The sequence below is a fragment of the Coenobita brevimanus genome, chromosome 21 (assembly GCF_032717465.1).
Source record: "Coenobita brevimanus isolate Jiangsu-jjx chromosome 21, ASM3271746v2, whole genome shotgun sequence".
In the NCBI taxonomy this organism is placed as follows: Eukaryota; Metazoa; Arthropoda; class Malacostraca; order Decapoda; family Coenobitidae; genus Coenobita; species Coenobita brevimanus.
The window spans coordinates 30,842,741-30,861,913 of NC_136974.1; the positions used below are offsets into that span (position 1 = coordinate 30,842,741).

A 19,173-nucleotide genomic window follows, 5' to 3' on the forward strand; every position below is an offset into this window, starting at 1 on the left:
TTGCTGGTTTCCATCTCCTCATTAACCTTTGTAACAAGGGTGGCACTTGTTACTATATAAATTAGAATACACAGTTTACAGTATTGTAAAGTTCACTTCTACAAATTTTAATTACTCATTATACACACCAAGTTACCTTAATATAACCAAATGTATCTGGAAGTGAAGCTTGGATGTTGTTGGAAGGACACAGGTCAAGAGTGAGAGCAGTGGAAATGAGTTATTTAAGAGGAGCCTGTGGAGTCACATGGAGAGACAGGCTGACAAATGAGGATATAAAGGAGCGTTGTGGTGTGGTTGTGAAAGTGATAGGAAGCATTAGGAGGAACATACTGAGGTGGCTTGGCCATGTGGAGAGGATGGAGGGTGAGAGACTGATGAGGAGAGTGTATGTGAGTGAGGTGGAGGGGAGGAGAGGGAGGGGGAGGCTGAGGATGAGCTGGAGGGATAGAGTGGAGAGGTATATGAGAGAGGGGAGTGTGAGTTGGGAGCAGGGCAGTGAAATGGCGGGGAACAGGGCGACTTGGAGACGATTTGTTTGTGGCCACCCTGTACGGGATTAGGGCGTCTGGCAATAGATAGATAGTATCTGTATACTTATCACTCCCCCAATGCCTCATCAGAACCAAGTGTATTCAGCTCCTTATCTACATAGTTTACCAACCTTATCCTCACCCTTACTACTGAAATTACCATGTTGGGTTATATTACGTCCATCATGTAGAATGGTTATTGCATTCTGCCAGGACTGATGATACTGGTCTAGAATGTGAGCTGTTTGCAGAATCATTTGATCCCACACAACTGGTTAAACAACCAACCAGAATACCATATAACCTTGACCTTAGTGCCTGTCTCTTGGAGCTGTTCCTGACAAATAACCCAGATCAGCACAGACTAGAGGCACTTCGACCTCTTGGATCATCCGACTACAATCTCATCAAAGCCTCATTCGTCACATGCCTCAAACCTCCATTCTAAACCAGTCAGGGTGACCAGATGGTCCTTTGACAAGCCAGACTGGGATGGATTTAGAAATTATTTTGCTGATATTCCATGGCAGTCTTATTTCTTCACTGACATAAATTCTACCTAGTCCCACATTAATGACGATGCAAGTTAGTATAAAATTGTTCATCCCCTGTGACCAATTTACTTAAAGATCAGACCCCCCAAAATGGTTCAGCAGCAGTTGTGCCAGAGGAACAACACGAAAGTCTTTAGCATATAACTCTTACTTAAAACTGAAAACCACCAAATCCCTCAATCACTTTAAAATTGCTGGAAACCATGGAAGAGTAGTATTAAAACTCACCATATCAAACTCTTCACAACTAAGCATCCAGATTATTAAATAATCCTGATGACAATTGAATATTCTGGTCAGCTGTCAGTTCTTTGTTTAGTAACTTTAATAACTAATTACCCATTCCCCCACAAAAATCTTTAAATGGAAACTCTGTTAATGACCAACATGGGAAAGCTAACATTCTTGCCAATACATTTGCCAGAAATTCTCCCTTGGAAGAAGTCAATCAGAATGTTCCTGTAGTAGGGCTTTACTCCCAAAATTACTCCACTAGAGATACAGACTAGATACATAAAATCTGTACTAGACAATTTACCAGCCAGCAAAACTCCAGGTCCTGATGAAATTCCTCGACTCGTTTTGAAGAAGTGTTTCCCAGAACTTGCATCTATTCATGGTAAATTATTCAGACTCTGCATACATACTTTTTGTATTCCCAAATTCTTGGAAAGACGCCAATATCTACCAAATTCCAAAGAAGGGAAGTATGTCTGATCCCTCAGAGTACAGACCAATAGCTATTACATCCTCTTTTGGTAAAGTATTTGAGATTGTCATTTGTTAAACAGTGTTAAATATCTTGAATCCAGCAACTTCATTATTGACAGACAATATGGTTTTTGCCATGAAAGATCCACTGTTGATATAGGCAATCAGTTGACTCACACCATCCATCAGTTGATTGACCAACATGAACAAACAGTTACAGTAGCCCTAAATATTTCTAAAGCTTTTGATAAAGTGTGGAATCATTCCCTGTTATCTAAGTTCCCTTGTTACAGCCTATCATCTTTTGTCCCACTGATTTCCTCGTATCACGGCAACAGAAAGTTAAGAGTACAGTACTGTACTGTAAAGGTAGATGATGTCTATTCCAATCTCCACTCTGTTAATGTTGGCTTACCTCAAGGATCAGTCCTGGCTCCATCCATGTTCCCCATTCATATTAACGATCTCGTGTCACCCATAATCCCATTCACTCATATGCAGTTGACTCAGTGATTCACAGGCCCTTCACACTGAAACATAGAATTTCAGAACAATGCTATAAGAATTATTAGTAACCCAGCAGTTACAATTGAATTACCTCCCCAACAGGTAAGACAGAATGTTGTCTCCCTTACATTATTTTACAGATACTTTTAAGGCAAATACTCAGAGAAAGTTACATCCATAGTGCCACCTCTCCACGCTTTTCCCTATGCAGGCATCTGGTATTGCTCATGACATGACTGTCACTCAGTTATATTTGAAAACTTCTGCCTGTCAGAATTCATTTATTCCTAGAACTGTTTTTCTTTGGAACTTGCTTCCCTGGACGAGTTTCTCCCCAAACTTCAAACTACAGAAGTTCAAGTCCTACTGTTACAGATTTTTTTTATGAATGAAGGATACTTGTAAGCTGGTGTATGGACTCAACCCCTCCCCCTTCCTCTCCATAAAAAAAAAAATAATAGTAATAATAATAATAATAATAATAATAAAAAAAATAACCTGATGGACTGCAAGGTGAAGTTACCTATCCAGCAATTCACTATCCATCTTTCAAGGGATATGGAGGGACTTGAAGGATGTTTGTAGCTATAACCAATCAGAGAAGTTGTTGGCTCATATCATTGCCACCACATGGTTTCCCACACTTGTACATTTGTATACCATCCTCTAATCAAACCTTGGCTTTGCACCAAACAAAGACTTGCTGTTCATTATTAAGGTGATTGTTTGAAGTGTTGCCAGACCACAGGAGGAGCTCTTTGTATTGGCATTGTTATCATGTATAGGTCATTCACTTTAACTAGGCATTTTTTTTTTTTTTTAGCCTTTTTTCCATAGCTCAGTAGCAAAATAAGACAATACTATGACTCTTATATTCTTTCTGTAGCAGTTCTGCATGACTAGCAGTATATTCTAGTGTTAATCTGGTGTCACAACTGAGCATTCTGGATGGAGAGATGGCAATTTAATGTCTAGTTAAAGTGAACAGAGTATAATATAGAAAATCTTCATTTACCAAGAACAGGTCTTCTTTTGATGCAGAATCCTGGCTAAACTTCTCTTAGTCAAGGATGGGGGTAGTATATTAGCAGAAACTATAGCAAACAACTGTACTATACTCGAAAAGTCAGAGTGAGTAATGTAAATGAATCTGTTGAGGAATAAAGTATTTGAAAGCTGCTTTGATTATGTAGGATTGTAAGCTGCTTTGATTGTAAGATAAGGTTCAGACAGTCCTCTTTATAAGTCAGGGCTGTGACCCAAAATATCACAGTTTTTCTGTACAGATGGTAATATAAATTTGGGAAAACTGTTGAACCAGCTTTTGGGATAACAGTGGAACTTTATATAGTTTGTGTGTGTGTGTGTGTGTGTGTGTGTGTGTGTGTGTGTGTGTGTGTGTGAACTTTATACAGTAATGTTAAATGTAAATAGCCCCTTAATGAGGACTTTCTATATAGTGAGAAATTTTACTGAAAGGCTGCTTAGAGTCAGTGGATGTTCCTGAAAGATGAGAAAAGTACAGTGTATGTAAATGAAACTGAAGGTAAACGGAGATGTGGAAGGCCAAGATGATCACAGTACATGTATGTTAAGGTAAGTAGAGATGTAGAAGGCCTAGAAGGAAAGGAAAATGAGTGTATGAGAAAGTGAGGTTTTAAATAATAAATGATGGTGGAAATGAATAGACTATTTATGTAGATGAATGCACATAGAGAGAGCCAGTGTTCAAGGAATTCTGTTTTTCCTCACAAGTTTGAAATCCCACAACCTTAACTTCATTATCTGTCTCTTTACAGTCCCGAGTCAGCCCCAGCAAAGGTTCTCCGTCCTCCAGCTCACCTGATGTGAGCTTCGATTCTATGGATGGCTGCCCTTACCCCTCAAGTACCTACAACCCAGCCCACTCCTCTAGTCCATACACCAGCCAGACTCACATGGCCACATCATCTTCACACACCACCACAAATGCATACACAAGCAGTCACCATCACACGGGACCCCCTCAGTCTAATCTACACAGCGCCAGTCACCATCCTTCCATACCATCACAATCCAGTAGTCATCTAACGTCAACTACCAGAGGGAATGGGAATGCAATACCCAAGGCACCACTGGCAACAGCAGCACCAGCAACAGCAACAACGATCAAGACTAGGAAACGAAGTGGAGGTGGCCGGACATTTGACCCCGATGCAAATCCAGCCCACCTTAGTTTTACGTACAGGCGGGAGCTGGAGAAACAGCAACATGAGAAACAACTGGTCGAGAAACTGAGGAATGTGAGTAAGAGAGATTGAAGTGAAGAGATAAGTTATTTAAAAACTGAACTAAAAGTGGCATAAAGTAGCTTGGTGGGCTAGCTAGCCTACGTGACTCATCGCACGGGCTGGCAGACGCTCCCACAATGGTGAGTCACGGGAGCTGGCTGATACACGAACTTCCGCTGGATACAGCAAACAAAGGTCGCTATATCCGGCGGAAGTTCGCTCTGGAAATAGTGGGTTGCTATACCTGAAGTTCGCAATGGAAGGGTTCACTATATTGAGCGTTTACTGTTTATAACTGGGCAGCTCCATTGCCTGGTCATATTGGTGCCGCCACATGCATCTCCCCAGCATCATTCTGAAGAGATTGAAAAGATTAATGTGGATGATACTGTTTTCTTCCTCTTTTCCAGATTATTGAAACCCGGCTGAAGGTGTCACTGCCAGCAGACATCTCTGCAGCTCTGATGGATGGAGTAGTGTTGTGCCACCTGGCCAACCATGTCCGCCCACGCTCGGTGTCATCCATACATGTCCCTTCCCCTGCTGTGGTAAGAAATTTTGTCACATTACAGAGTGGGTCTTGATGTTTTAAATTGTTATGTTGCTGGAAATCTGCTCGTTAAGTAAATGCTTATATAATGGAGTACATAGCCTTTAGGAAAAATGGGATTTGATGTTTGACCGCAGCCAGTTTACACCTAAAATGCTGTGTTAAGCAGTTTTAAACAAGAATAAGGGTTAGTTATATGTAAAACACACACATAGAATTAACATAACACCTATAATAACACATATCTGTTATAACAGAAGTATAATATCCCCAAGAAATGCCATTGGAATTGCAACCACGTCCACAGAGTCCGAACTGAGGCTAGTGACGGCATACAACTTCTGTGATAACCTGAATGCAGCAACCTTGAATAATAAACATGTCAACCAGGCAGTGTAAATTTGTATGATGACATAATTCACAATACCTAATATTCATATAATTATCTTACCTAACTTCTTACATGAACATGTGAAGACAACAGGAGGGACCCCATCAGGCCCATATGCCTTGTTAGTATTGAATCAAGTGAGGGCAGAGATTACATCAATTGAAGATACAGTACAGTATTTTAATGCCAATTGCTCCTAAGTTTTTGGGACTGTGGTAGCCTAGGTGTAGATGTCCACACCTCAAGAAAGATGGTATGGTGATTGAGTATTTATTATTTTATATTGTGCAGATTGTGCCATGCTTAATGTGTTCAGCTAAGAATAAACCCTTATAGTAATTTTTAACAATACTGCTTATGCATTTTGTTGTAATTGTTTTTTTAAGAATAAGAAGACAGGGGTAGACTTCCCGTCACTTATTCTGGCAACATTATGATTACAGTGATCCCGTGGTTATCGCACATAATTGGGATCAAGCTTGGTGCTCAGTAACGAAAGCACAGAACCTATGGGTATATCCTAATTGGTACCAGACACCCCACACATAAACCTAACTTTTCCCATTTAAAACAATTTATACCCACTAAATACATAAATACATACTGTTATGGCAAGTATCAGAAACACACATAGGCATGGTTAGGTTAATAGAAAGTGATGAAAAGGTCACAGTAAGAAAGAAACACATACCAGAGTGGTAAATGTCCTTTTCCTGCTTTTTTTTTTTTTTTTTTTTTTTTTTTTTTTTTAATCACACTCCTTAAGCCATGCATACGATTGTTTCCATTGTAATAGAAGATTTACTCAGACATACTCAGATTTACCCAGATTCGTTTATGTTTTTCATTCCATTTGTTTTCATTTTTAATACTTTTATTGCCATAAATGATTTTCCCTCCTGATTATGTTTCCATGCTGCAAACCTTTACAGCCTTGTGGAGTAAGGTAGGTTTCTGTCATCGAAAGAAATTAATTCTAATGGTAGACTTTTTTTTCCCATTTCTGAACTGAGGGTTAGGTTAGGTTAAATTATTAGGTGCAGTTAGGCTAGGTTAGGTTAGGTTTAGTTATATTGTGGATCAGTTGGCTCAAGGATTGTGTGGGTAAGATTGAAGGTTGGACAAAAATGTGGGTGATTGTGTGTGTGTGTATGCGCCAGCACAAGATCATGCAAGCAGAGTGAGAGAAGAGTTCCAGACAGATGTGAAAATGTGCTTAGAAAAGTTTAGAGGAATGAGAGTGTTTTTGATTGGTGATATGAATGGTAAAGTAGGGAATATGAAGGTGGATAGAGTAATTGGTGAGTGGGATGTGCATGTTGAGATAGATGAGAATGGCAGTGCTTTAGTGGACATTTGTGCCGGGAGGGGGTTGGTGATGGCCAATGCCCTCTTCAGGCACAAAATGATCCACAGGGATATATGGCGAGTGATGAGAAGGGTGGGTGGTGAACTGAATGAAAGGAAGGCAATGATTGATTTTGTGTGTGTGGAGGAGAGGATGCGTAGGTGTGTAATGGATGCAAAAACATATAGAGGTTGGGAGAGTGGACTTTCTGACCACCACTTGGTGGTGATGAGAATCAAGGTCCAAGTGAAATGGAGAAATAGAAGGAGGGAAGGATGGGAGGAAGGAGTAGATGCAAGGAGAGTGGAAAGGTTACAAGAGGATGAGAAAAAATCGGAATATAAGAGAGAAGTGGAAGAACAATTGGGCAAATATGGATTGGAGCAGATGGGGACGTGGAAGGTGTGTGCAAGATATTCACAGAAGAAATGTGTGCATGTGAGGTGGTGTGTGGGGTGAAAAGAAGACGAAAGCGGGTGCAGGGAACAGCATGGTGGAATGAAGAGGTGAGACAGGCTGTGGCACAAAAGAAGAAAGCATATAATGAATGTATGAGAAATAGGGGCGTGGAAGAAGTTGAGAGATGGAACAGAGAGTTATATGTAGAGAGGACAAGAGAGGTGAAAAGATCAGTAAGAGAGTAAGAAGAGTGTGGATGGGGAATTTCGAAGGGATTTGAGTGTAAAGTGGAGGGACTGTAAGAAAATGTTCTGAAAAGAGGTAAAGAGAGTTAGACAGGGTGGCAGTGAAGTTAGTCGGAGTGAGAGATAAAAATGGTAGATTACTAGTGGAGAAGGGAGAAAAAGTGAGCAAATGGAGAGAACATTTTAAGGAATTGTTGAACATACAGAATGAAAGTAATGCGAGTATAAGTGGCTGGGGAATGGCTGGGAGAGGAAGGGATGTGAGAAGAGAGGAAGAAATCAGTAGGATGGAAGTTGTGGAAGCAATGAAGAAAGTCAAAATGGGGAAAGCCCCAGGAATTGATGGAGTGTGTGGTGAAATGCTGAAGTGTGAGTGAGAGATTGTAGTAGAGTGGATGTGGAAGATGCGCAGATTGGCCTGGGAGGAAGGTAGAGTCCCAGAGGATTGGAAGACAGGTATAATGATTCCCTTGTACAAAGGAAAGGGGGAAAAAGAAGTGTGTGGTGATCATAGGGACATTTGTCTTCTTAGTGTAATGGGAAAAGGATATGGTAGGATACTTACTGACAGAGTTAGGGAAATCACAGAGGAATTAGTTGGAGAAGAACAGGGAGGTTTTAGGAAGGGAAGAAATTGTGTAGATCAGATATTCATTCATAGATCTGTAGTGGAAAAGTTTCTAGAGAAGGGAAAGAAGTTGTATGTGGCCTTCATGGATTTGGAAAAAGCATATGACAGGGTGGATAGACAAGGATTGTGGAAAGTATTAAGAATATATGGAGTAGATGGGAAGTTGTTGAATGCTGTGAAGAGTATGTATAACGGTGCTTAGACTGCAGTGCGTGTGGATAGTGAACTGAGTGAATTTTTCTGTTTGAAGGTTGGGTTGAAACAGGGATGTATCATGTCTCCATGGTTGTTCAGTCTGTACATGGATGGGGTAATAAAAGAGATACGAGGTAGGGTAGTGGATGTTGGAGTGGCCCTAATGAGAGAGGGCAGTGTTTGGAAACTCCCTGTACTATTGGTTGCAGGTGATACTGTGTTGTTAAGTGAAGACGAAAGGGAGCTGCAAGGCTCGGTGGATGAGTTTGGGAGAGTGTGTAAAAAATGGAATCTAAAGGTGAATGTAGGAAAGAATAAAGTTATGGTCTTCAAAAGAAGTCAAGTCAGTGAATGTACAGTGAGGTTGGTTGAGGAGGAAATGGAAAATGTGAGTACATTTAAGTACTTGGGTAGTGTGATGAGTAAGGATGGAAGTTTGGAGGGTGAAGTGCAGCAAGGAGGATAGGTTGCTGGTTCCTTGAAAGCAGTGATAAGAAACAGGGAGGTGAGCATGGAAGTGAAAAAGTTATTACATGACAGTATTATGATACCAACTCTGATGTATGGAAGTGAAGCTTGGACCTTGTTGGAGGGACACAAGTCAAGAGTGAGGGTAGTGGTGGAAATGAGTTATTTGAGAGGAGCATGTGGAGTCACATGGAGAGAGAGACTGACAAATAAGGATGTGAAGGCTTATTGTGGTGTGGATGTGGATGTGATAGGAAGCATTAGGAGAAACGCATTGAGGTGGTTTGGCCATGTGGAGAGGATGGAGAGTGAGAGACTGATGAGGAGAATGTATGTGAATGAGGTGGAGGGGGAGAAAGGGAGGGGGAGGCCAAGGATGAGATTGAGGGATGGAGTGGAGAGGTATATGAGAGAGGGGGATGCGAGCTGGGAGCAGGGCAGTGAAATGGCAGGGGACAGGGGGACGTGGAGGCGATTTGTTTGTGGCCACCCCATATGGGATTAAGGTGTCTGGCAGTAGAGAGATAGATAGACAATTAGGTTACATATGGTTAGATTAGGTTAGCTTATTTTCTGGTGCATTAGGATACTTTACTTTGTTTAGCATCATCATCAGCATCCGTACCTCTTTTCCCACCCTATGGCAGGGTGAGGAGTAGCAGGGCTCAGATGGCCCAAGTTTGCCCAGTTCAGTGGGCCACGCTTCCATTCACTTATCATGCAAACCCCCGGAATCCTGGCTATATCTGATATACCCAAAACATTCACCACATTCTGTAGTTTCTCATAAATGTATCCAATAGAGTCAATCTGAATGCTGTCACATTAAAAAGGGGTGCCAAATCCATGATCATGCACTTCATCTCACAACATTCATCCATCCAGCTCGATCTCTTGTCAGTCTCCTAGCCCCACCGACTTCCATACCTCTCTTCCTCACACACACTCATCCACCATATCCCTTCACCTTCTCCTTGGCCTACCTCACCAACTCCCCCTTTCATATTCGCTCAGATATACCTTTTTTGCCACTCTGTTGTTATCCATTCTCTACACATGACCATACCATCTCAGTACACTCTCTTCGATTCTGGTGTCCACAGACTTCCTCACTCCGCATCTTTCACGAATCACATTATTTCATATCCTATCAACTCTCTGTACTCCAAATGCATTCCTCAGCAGTTCCATCTCCACTGCTCTCACTCTTGACTTTTCATTTTCATGTCACACCATAGTCTAACATCCATATGTTAATGTTGGCACTAACACTCCTTCCTGTAAGCCTCACGCGGCTGCAACACTCAAGCCTTGGTTTTTTTATCAAAGGCTTCATAGCACCAACTACTTTCCTTCCTTGTGTCATTCTGCATTCCACTTCTTTTGCACATTTTCCTCTCTTTTCTGTCACTGCACCCAGGTATTTGAACTCTCTCACCAATTCCAGTCACTCATCTTTCACTGTAATATCACACTGGGAGTCATCTTCTCTCTCGATTACCATCACTTTACTCTTTTCTACATTTACTTTCAAGGCACAATGCTCACAGACATCAGCAAAACTCTGCACTTGTCTGCGAAGTTCTTGTATGGTATTTGCAAGTAGCACTGCATCATCAGCATACAACAAATTTGAGATATTCTATCCATCTCCATTCATTACCAAAGACATCCCTCTCTCCATTACTCATGTTTTTACTTGTCTTATCACCCCATCCATATATATATTAAACAACCATGGGAACATCACACAACCTTATTGCACGCCTACTTTGATCATAAACCATTCGCTTAGATGCCCAATTACCCTTACACATGCCTCACTACCAACATAAAACCTTGACGACACCTAGCAGCGTACCATTTACACCGTACATGCGCAGAACTTTTCTCAATCCTTATCTGTGTACTTTGTTGTATGCCTTTACCAGATCCTTTGTTAGGTTATGGTAATTTATGTTGGATTAGGTCATAGATGGATAGATTGTGTTATATGAGGCTAGAATAGTATATATTTTGTTACGTTAGGTTGTCTTCCCTTCATGTAAGTTGTTGAAAGCCCCATTTATTGTGAATCGCAATGGAATACTAAAAGGTGCTGGGGACACCAAGCCACAAACAACTGTCGCTTCCACCACTGTGCTGAGAAATCAAACAAGGGTTGATACCGTAGAACATAGCTAAAAAAATGGGAAAACAGAATATAACAAGAGATGCTCATTTACCACCCTAAAAATAATCAGAAAATTGTAACAGGTTACAGGAAGTAGAAGAAGAAGAATTGATTTGGTAAGGTGCTTCTACTGCTTGTGTATGTTTACCCTATAGAGAGACCTGAGCTGGGCTTGAGGTATGGGGTTCTGAGGGTAGTGGGTGGAGAGAGAGTGGTCTCCACCACTAGGGATTAACTCTTTGTGTAGGGCCTCATTTTAAAAAAATCCCTCAGAACCTTCAGAAACCACAGGTACTGCACCATCATTGTTGGCAGAAACCAGCTCAGGTGTACAATAATGATGTTTTTTATCTGAAAATTGTGCACTAATGGCAGGAGTGCAGATTTTTCATCTGACAGTGATAATGAAAACTGCTATAGCCAAGGGATCACTGTACAATGTATTTTAAGTTTTTATAGCCGCCTATTTAGATATACCTGTACTGTATTTTATTGAGTACATTACTATGTTTACCATCTTAGTATACAATAAAACATTTCTCCAGTAGGTATCAACCTGTATAGTAATTCCATACCTAACATAGTTTCACTTAACATGCATGTCACTGCTAAGTTGTAAACCAGCATGTGGGCACTTCACATTGCGTGATATTGTGAAACGATCATGATGTTAAATAAAGAGTCAGAATTGAAGCGGCCCACACTAGAAGTATCTCAACTAGGTTATTTCTTTAAATTGCATTTGAGCTTTAACATTTAGTAGACAGAAATACACATGATCACAACATCAGGTGAACTTTATTATTTGCAGCCTTGAATAGGATTTTTAAAATGTTTAAGATGACCTGTCATGCTAGAACATAATTCTCATTTACTTACATTCACTGAACATCAGTTTGTAGGAACAGATCTGCTCTGTTAAATGAGGACTTAATATAATCAACCAGGAACCTGTTTCTTACTAATGGAAAGAAGCATAGATGCTGATAGAAAGATACATGTTCAGTATGAAGCTTAGACATTATTCTCCTTATTAATTTGAGTCAGATAACTCAATGAACCCCATAGAATTTTTTAAATCTCACCATGTTAAGAGGAGACTTTCCTTGCAGCCAAAGTTGACAATAGCAAAGTGCAGACTAAATGTTGAGAACTTCCTGGAGGCGTGTCGAAAGATTGGCGTCGAAGATGTAAGTACTCTACTGTACCCACATCCTTTTCTTGTTGAGCATTATTTTCTGTTGCTGATTTCCTTTAGTTGCTTGTATATATGTTTCTTGGAGACGTTACAGGTTATTGTTTATTTGTTGAGATGGTCATTGGGATAATACTGTACTTACCACCCAGGTTTTTATCATTGACTCACCTTTGAAGATACGTAGGATTGAATGATGGATGGATGATAGTCTCATGGGGAATAGGTAACAGATATATATTGTATAGATATGATATACATATTGACATAGGGAGGAATGGGGGGAATTAAGTGCTGCGATATGTAATGGAGGAGAATATATTAGATGCATGATCCTTGTTTTGTTTTTTATTTTTGTTGTCATGCATTACCACATTATGAACACCACTACAAATGTACAGCACAAAATATACTGGCTATTGTTGCAGTATAATCCACTGGCTGTGCATGTTGTGTTTTAAACTGATATTTTTCACTTTGCCATAGAAAAAAATTCACATGGTATAAATGGTTGGCATACTATTCTTGCAAATCTGCCATCTGTTTTCTTGAAAATTTCTGCTTTTTGCAATTCTTAGTTTTAGTAGTATTTTGTTGGCTAACCATTTTTACCTTAACATATTTTTGTGTTTATTTACAAGAGTGTATAATGATTATTTTTACTTCAAGCTGTATGTGGAAATGAGTTAATTATGAAAAAGTTGTGCAAGATGTTAACACTTTGAATCCAGGAATGTCTTTTTTCATATCATTCTTGACATCTGTTGATTGTTTTATTCAACTTGGGATAGATTTTTTTAACTGACCTGGTTAGATATAGCATGATAAACACCTTCAAATATGATATTCCTAAGTTGAATAGAACTGTCTGGTAGCAGCTGGAGTAAAATACAGATATCCCTATGCTGAATGGGATAAAGTTATAAGTTTAAGACAGAATTCAGTGGCTAACCAACCCTCCCACCTCCCACTTCCTCCCCAGGAATGCCACTCCTTCTTGTATCACATTATCCTCTCCTGAAGTATATGAATATATCTGATGTAGGAAAAGTTAAATTTCAGGTAATTATCATTTAATAATGACAGTTGTTCAGTATTAAGGTAATAATAACAGCCAGTTCTATATTATCCCTTTGGGGGCATAGAAGGCCCAGTGCTAGGTTAGCGTAGTCCAGATCATTTAAACTGTTAGATACCAGCCCGCTTTCCTGGCAGGATTCATAATCTACTGCTGCTGAGGAAGTAAGGTGGTCTTACGTAGCTTAAATAATTTGGACTTTGGTCGTATAACCTGGGGCCCTCCTACGCCACCAAAAAGGGTACCATGATAGGGGATTGGCTGTTACTATTTCTTTTCCAGTTTTATACAGTTGTGTAAGTAACATCTCCGAGGAACATGCACTTGTACAGTATTATTGATTTTCTGAGCCTCTGTTCTTCCCTTGCCAGCTCCCCAGTTGTTGACATATCCACAAAGCTCAGTCTGCTACCAAGGACCAAGGTGACACTATATCTTGTCCACAGCTCAGAACTTCCTTCATATATTGCATGCTGAACGACTAAGCAATGATCAGATGTATCTTAAATTGGATGGTAGGTTCTAGCAGCAGTTGTCAGGTCTACTGCAAGAACAGGCTTCTCTCAATCCCTCATGTGAGGGTAGTGTGGGTTTAATTGCTTTAAAATGCAAGGAGCACTAATGCTATTGCTTGCTAAATGAAAATGTAAAATATTCTGCTTTATTTGCTTATCATAAAACAAAGCCAAAAAATACATACCTGAGTTGAGCAAAGCTAGATTATCTTCGTCCTTGATCTCTTCACCTCCTTTTGTTGCGTGGTCACATTTCCCTATGAGGCACATGACATGATTATTGTGAAACTAGAAATATTTTAGACAAGTTTACCAAGCATTAATCTGCCCTTTAATCAGTCTTCCAAACCAGAGAAGAAAGCTTGGCAATCTTGGACTTTCTACAGGATTTTCACATCTGTTTTGACACTCATTGCTTGATGTAGACTTCAGACTTAAGGTTATGGAATCGAGTATCAGTACACAAGACTGGGCAGGTGAGGTACACAGCACCCACTCGATGTTTGTGTCACTTCACTTTTAACAACCACCAGTTACGGGACTCAGATTGGTGTTGCTCTTAATGTTGCTTTTAGTATTATGACTGTTCTGATTGCTTCTGTCTGTACAGTACACTGTACGGTAGATGTTATCAAATTTTTGATATGCTTAGGGTGTTATAAAAATAGAATAGTTATTGTCAAAAAAAAAAAAAAAAAAAAAAAGGAGAAAAAAAGACTGTTTGGGTTTCTATGTAATCTAAACTGCATTATGACTTCTCTCGAGGTTTGGGTTTGTGCACAAGACTTGCTCAAAATTCCAATCTTTGGTCTGGTGACTTGAGTTTGTTCTTCTTTCTCCAATCTGTTAAAGCTCATGCATGGCTGGTGGATATCCTTTTTTTTTTTTTTTTTATGCTTTTTATTTTACTTTGACATAGTCATATGTTGTAATAAGGGACTGTGTGGATTAGTATGTTCTAGCACAGTATGAGATTCATAGATTAGTTGGCATGACTCATACTGTTAGCTTTCAACTCTGAATACAGTATATAAACATAAATACTGTCAAATTAACTTACAAGTAATCAAAGTCATTTTACTTATACGCATGTGCTCAAGTGGTGGGCTTCATTAAATGAAATGTAAACAAAATAAAATTGTACTTAAGAGCATGTGAGGAGTGGGACTACAGTACTAAAAAGAGGAGAGATTATTGTGTATAGTCTAGAGAGTGCTTTAGCCCCTTCAGTATGACAGAGCTGCCCCAACTTGAACAAAAACATGTAGATGTAACAAGATAAGCAATGAAAAACATCATATTCAAAGATTATTGGAATTGTTTCACTTGTGTGTTAGTGGTCTGTCCTAAGCTGAAGGAAGTAGTTTGGAGAAACAGGAATTAAACAGAAAAAGATGTCACAAGAAGGTGATGGATAAAAACACTGAGTTAGGGATACTGCCTTACTTCCAACTGTTTTCTCATAATCACATTGGTGAAACAATTAGGAACAAAATTTTGCTTCTTTAGTCATATTTCTGTACATCACTTTCCTATAACTGTCTTTTATATCTCAAACAGGATGTTTTCATACTGAAAGGGTTAATATCTCACGGATGACTGGGAAGGAGGGGCTCTTTAACCCCCACTTGAGCTAGGCTTGGTTCCTTTGGCCACCTGCCTCTCACTCTTCCGCCACTCTCTTTCCAGGGGAGTGTGTGTGCATGTGAGGATATCGTAACCCAATTCAACCTCGAGCGCGTGCTAACAACTGTCCGCTACCTTGTCGACCCCTCTGAGTCCCCGTTAGTAACCAATGGCTCGGTTACGGTTGCCTCTGTGGACACCCAAAAGGAGCCTTGGACTGAGTGCCGCGAGGAACCGGCTTCCCGCCAGGACCAGCCATTGTTGTCTCATTCGCTGCTGTGTATTTTCCTGGCCACTCTTGTGTTACTGTATTGGTACCCTCCGCCCAATGACTAGACCACAGCCAAGTCAAATTTGCTAGTGCGAAGAGAACACCAACAGCCATATGCGTGCATTCATGGGGCTAATGTGTACATCTATACATCGAACTTAGTTGTTAAACTGAAGACAAAGGCTCTTTTCCTCCGAGGATGTTGATTTTTGTTTTGTTTTCCTTGCCAGATTTTTCATGCCATAAAAGCCATGCATATTGAAACCTTTTCTACCATTTTGCAGCCTGCTGTTATGCACTGAGTGACTGTATATATATACATTTTATATATACAGAATGCTCGTACTGTATTTTTTTTTTTTTTTTTAATGTAAGTAAACAGATTTTTTTCCTTTACAATACAGGAATTTATTCATTGCAGTATGGTATTAGCGCAAGATGTTTCCAGAATTATTGAAGTAGTATTCCTATTGTGGCATTTATTTGAAGATCATGGTATTAACTCCTATAATCCATACCCTTTCTCCAGCTCCATCAGGCAACTGACTTTACTATAAAGGACCTTTCTGTGGTAGTGAGTTACTCATATTTCACTTACTATACCAACCTGGAACTGATTTTGAGATCTTTTGTAAGCTGATACCATTAGCAGATCAGTGTGTGAAACCTAAATAATTCTTTAAAAATGATTACTATTATTATTATTTATACAACAGGTTTAGCCACAGCTTTCATGTGTAAATTTTCTGGTACCAACAGATATTGGCAATATTTTCTGTGCAATCATTTTAAATAGGTACGACCTTATGTTTTGCTTCACCTTTATTATTTATCAGACCATACAGTAGATTTTGTCTCATAGTAACTTTTGTGTGCTGATGACAAGTGAAACCAGCTACTATTTAAACACAGTGACTGTATTACATAATGAGTGTGTTACGTAATAAGTGATTGGGACATTGCACTGTAAACTAGTGGCCACTAGTTCTTTGCATGCATCTGATAACTTTATTATTTATTAATTGGTATGTGGGGGTGCTCATCATCCACTCACTCGATGTAGTGCTGCTTTTTCCTCTTCCTTCTGTCTGTGGGTGACTTTACACTGAGTGACAAACCAAATGGTTTCCTGTACACCAGGAAACCAGTTACTGTTCTGGGTGGTAACAATATAACCAGACTGTGATGACTGGTGGTTTAGTGGGTAATTAAGGCACTCCAACCAAAGTGAGCCTGGGTAGGTTTATATCCAAGCCATGGTTCGGGTTTATTGCTAATGTAGTGCCGCTCAGAGATGTGTGAGGCTGGTCACTGTCATCTTAAATATCAGGACCAACTTGCCTAGCCCCGGGCTTCTAGACTCCACATGGGGCACTGTAGGATTGGATGATTAATGAATGAATGATGTAAATACACTAATACCAGTACACCAGTCCTGTATGAGACAGCCCTGGCATGTATTCAGTATGGATGGTGAGTGTTAGTGCCGAACTGGTGACATGTGGAGATGCAAGAGGACTACTGGGCCCCAAGGAGAACAACTGGGACTTGGTGATAGGCCCTGAAGCCTTTGCCCAAAGTCAGACACATAAAAAAAAAAAAAATAAATAAATAAAAACTTATTTTTCATACCTAAGAGAAAAATTTAGGTAGGTGTATTATATTACAGTGAATGGAAAGAGACTGGAATTGGTGAGAGAGTTCAGATACCTGGGTACAGTGATAGAAAAGAGAGGAAAATGTGCAAAAAAAAAAAGTGGAAGGTAGAGTGGCACAAGGAAGAAAGGCAACTGGTGCAATGAAGGTCTTGATAAGAAACAGAGGCTTGAGTGCTGCAGCTGCACGAGGCTTACACGAAGGAGTGTTAGTGCCAACATTAACATATGGATGTGAGACTATGATGTGGCATGAAAATGAAACATCAGGAGTGAGAGCAGCGGAGATGGGACTGCTGAGGAATGTATTTGGAGTACAGAGAGTTGATAGGATATGAAATAATGTGATTCGTGAAAGATGCAGAGTGAGGAAGTCAGTGGACACCAGAATCGAAGAGAGTGTACTGAGATGGTATGGTCATGTGGAGAGAATGGGTAACAATAGAGTGGTGAAAAAGGTATATCTGAGCGAATTTGAAGGAGAGAGGAGGCGAGGTAGGCTAAGGGGAAGGTGGAGAGATATGGTGGATGAGTGTGTGGGGAAGAGAGGTTTGGAAGTCAGTGAGGCTAGGGAACTGACAAGAGATCGAGCTGGCTGGATGAATGTTGTGAGGAGAAGTGCATGATCAGGGATTTGTCACCCCTTTTTAACATGGCATCATGCGGATTGACTCTATTGGATACCTTTATGTGAAGCTACAGAGCGTGGTGAATATTTTTGGCGTATCCGATAGAGCCAGGATTCCGGTGGCTTGAATGATGAGTGAATGGAGGCGTGGCCCATTGGATTGGGCAAATTTGGGCTGTCTGGACATTTCTACTCCTCACCGTGCCCTATGGTGGGAAAGGAGGTCCAGGTGATGATGATGTATTATTTTCAGTTTTGAGTTGTTTTACATCACCAATTTCTTTGATGATCTTCAAAGGACATACCAGAAGAGGGAGGGGTTTGTATAGTAACAAGGAATAGTCAGGGATAGAAGAGAAAAGTAGAAAGGTGGTACAGTAGCGTCATGTTGGGAGATATGACATTGATGAACATGATTCAGACTGGGAGAGATGACGTGAGGAATGAGTAAATAGAAAATAGCTTATTTAAAAGAGGTAGGGTGAAAATAGATACCTGAGCTTCATCACTATAAAAAAAGAAAAGTTTGTCATCTCATATTCTCTACTAGGTAGGTGATAGGAAGCAGCACCACCTCACTCTTCACCTTTCCATCCACTTCCAGTGGTATCCATCTCAGCAGTTACTCAACAAACAAGGGATGATGCTATGGCATACCTAATGTCTGACTTGGCTCATATCTCTGATTGGGGTAATCTTGCTGTTTTTAATGCATCAGAAATCCATTTCATATATCTTTTGACATCAAAATCAACCTCAGGAGTATCCTTTAAGTGTTAACAATATCCAACTGTATCCTGGATCATCTTTGAACATACTTGGGGTTTTATTCTTTCAGGATTTTTCTTGGAAAGATACCCGGCCTAGCTATGGGTTTTACTTAACCAATTGCATCGTTAAACTGGGGTTTACCTGCATATATATATATATATATATATATATATATATATATATATATATATATATGGTATATATCCATCCATCCATCCATCATCCAATCCTACATTTCCCCATGAGGAGCGTAGGAGCCCGGGGCTAGGCAGTTGGTCCCGACATTTAAGATGAGAGTGACCAGTCTCACTCATCCCCGAGTGGCATTACATGAGCAATCAACCCCAACCTTCCCTTGGATATAAACCTTCACCGGCTCAATCCGATTAGAGCGCAATAATTACCCACTAAACCACCAGGCGCCAAAATTTGGTTATATGGTTACTACCCAGCATAGTA

At 40.1% G+C, this 19,173-nt stretch overlaps 1 protein-coding gene across 1 annotated transcript in view; it reads left to right on the forward strand.

The window, feature by feature from the left end:
- The window catches only part of Lrch (Leucine-rich-repeats and calponin homology domain protein), a 323,711-nt gene that overhangs the window by 253,395 nt on the left and 51,143 nt on the right, over positions 1-19,173 (forward strand). The window contains exons 12-14 of the mRNA XM_080266719.1: positions 4,105-4,587; positions 4,986-5,123; positions 12,088-12,165. Coding sequence (XP_080122845.1) covers positions 4,105-4,587; positions 4,986-5,123; positions 12,088-12,165 — 699 coding nt within the window. The remainder of the gene's footprint in view (positions 1-4,104; positions 4,588-4,985; positions 5,124-12,087; positions 12,166-19,173) is intronic.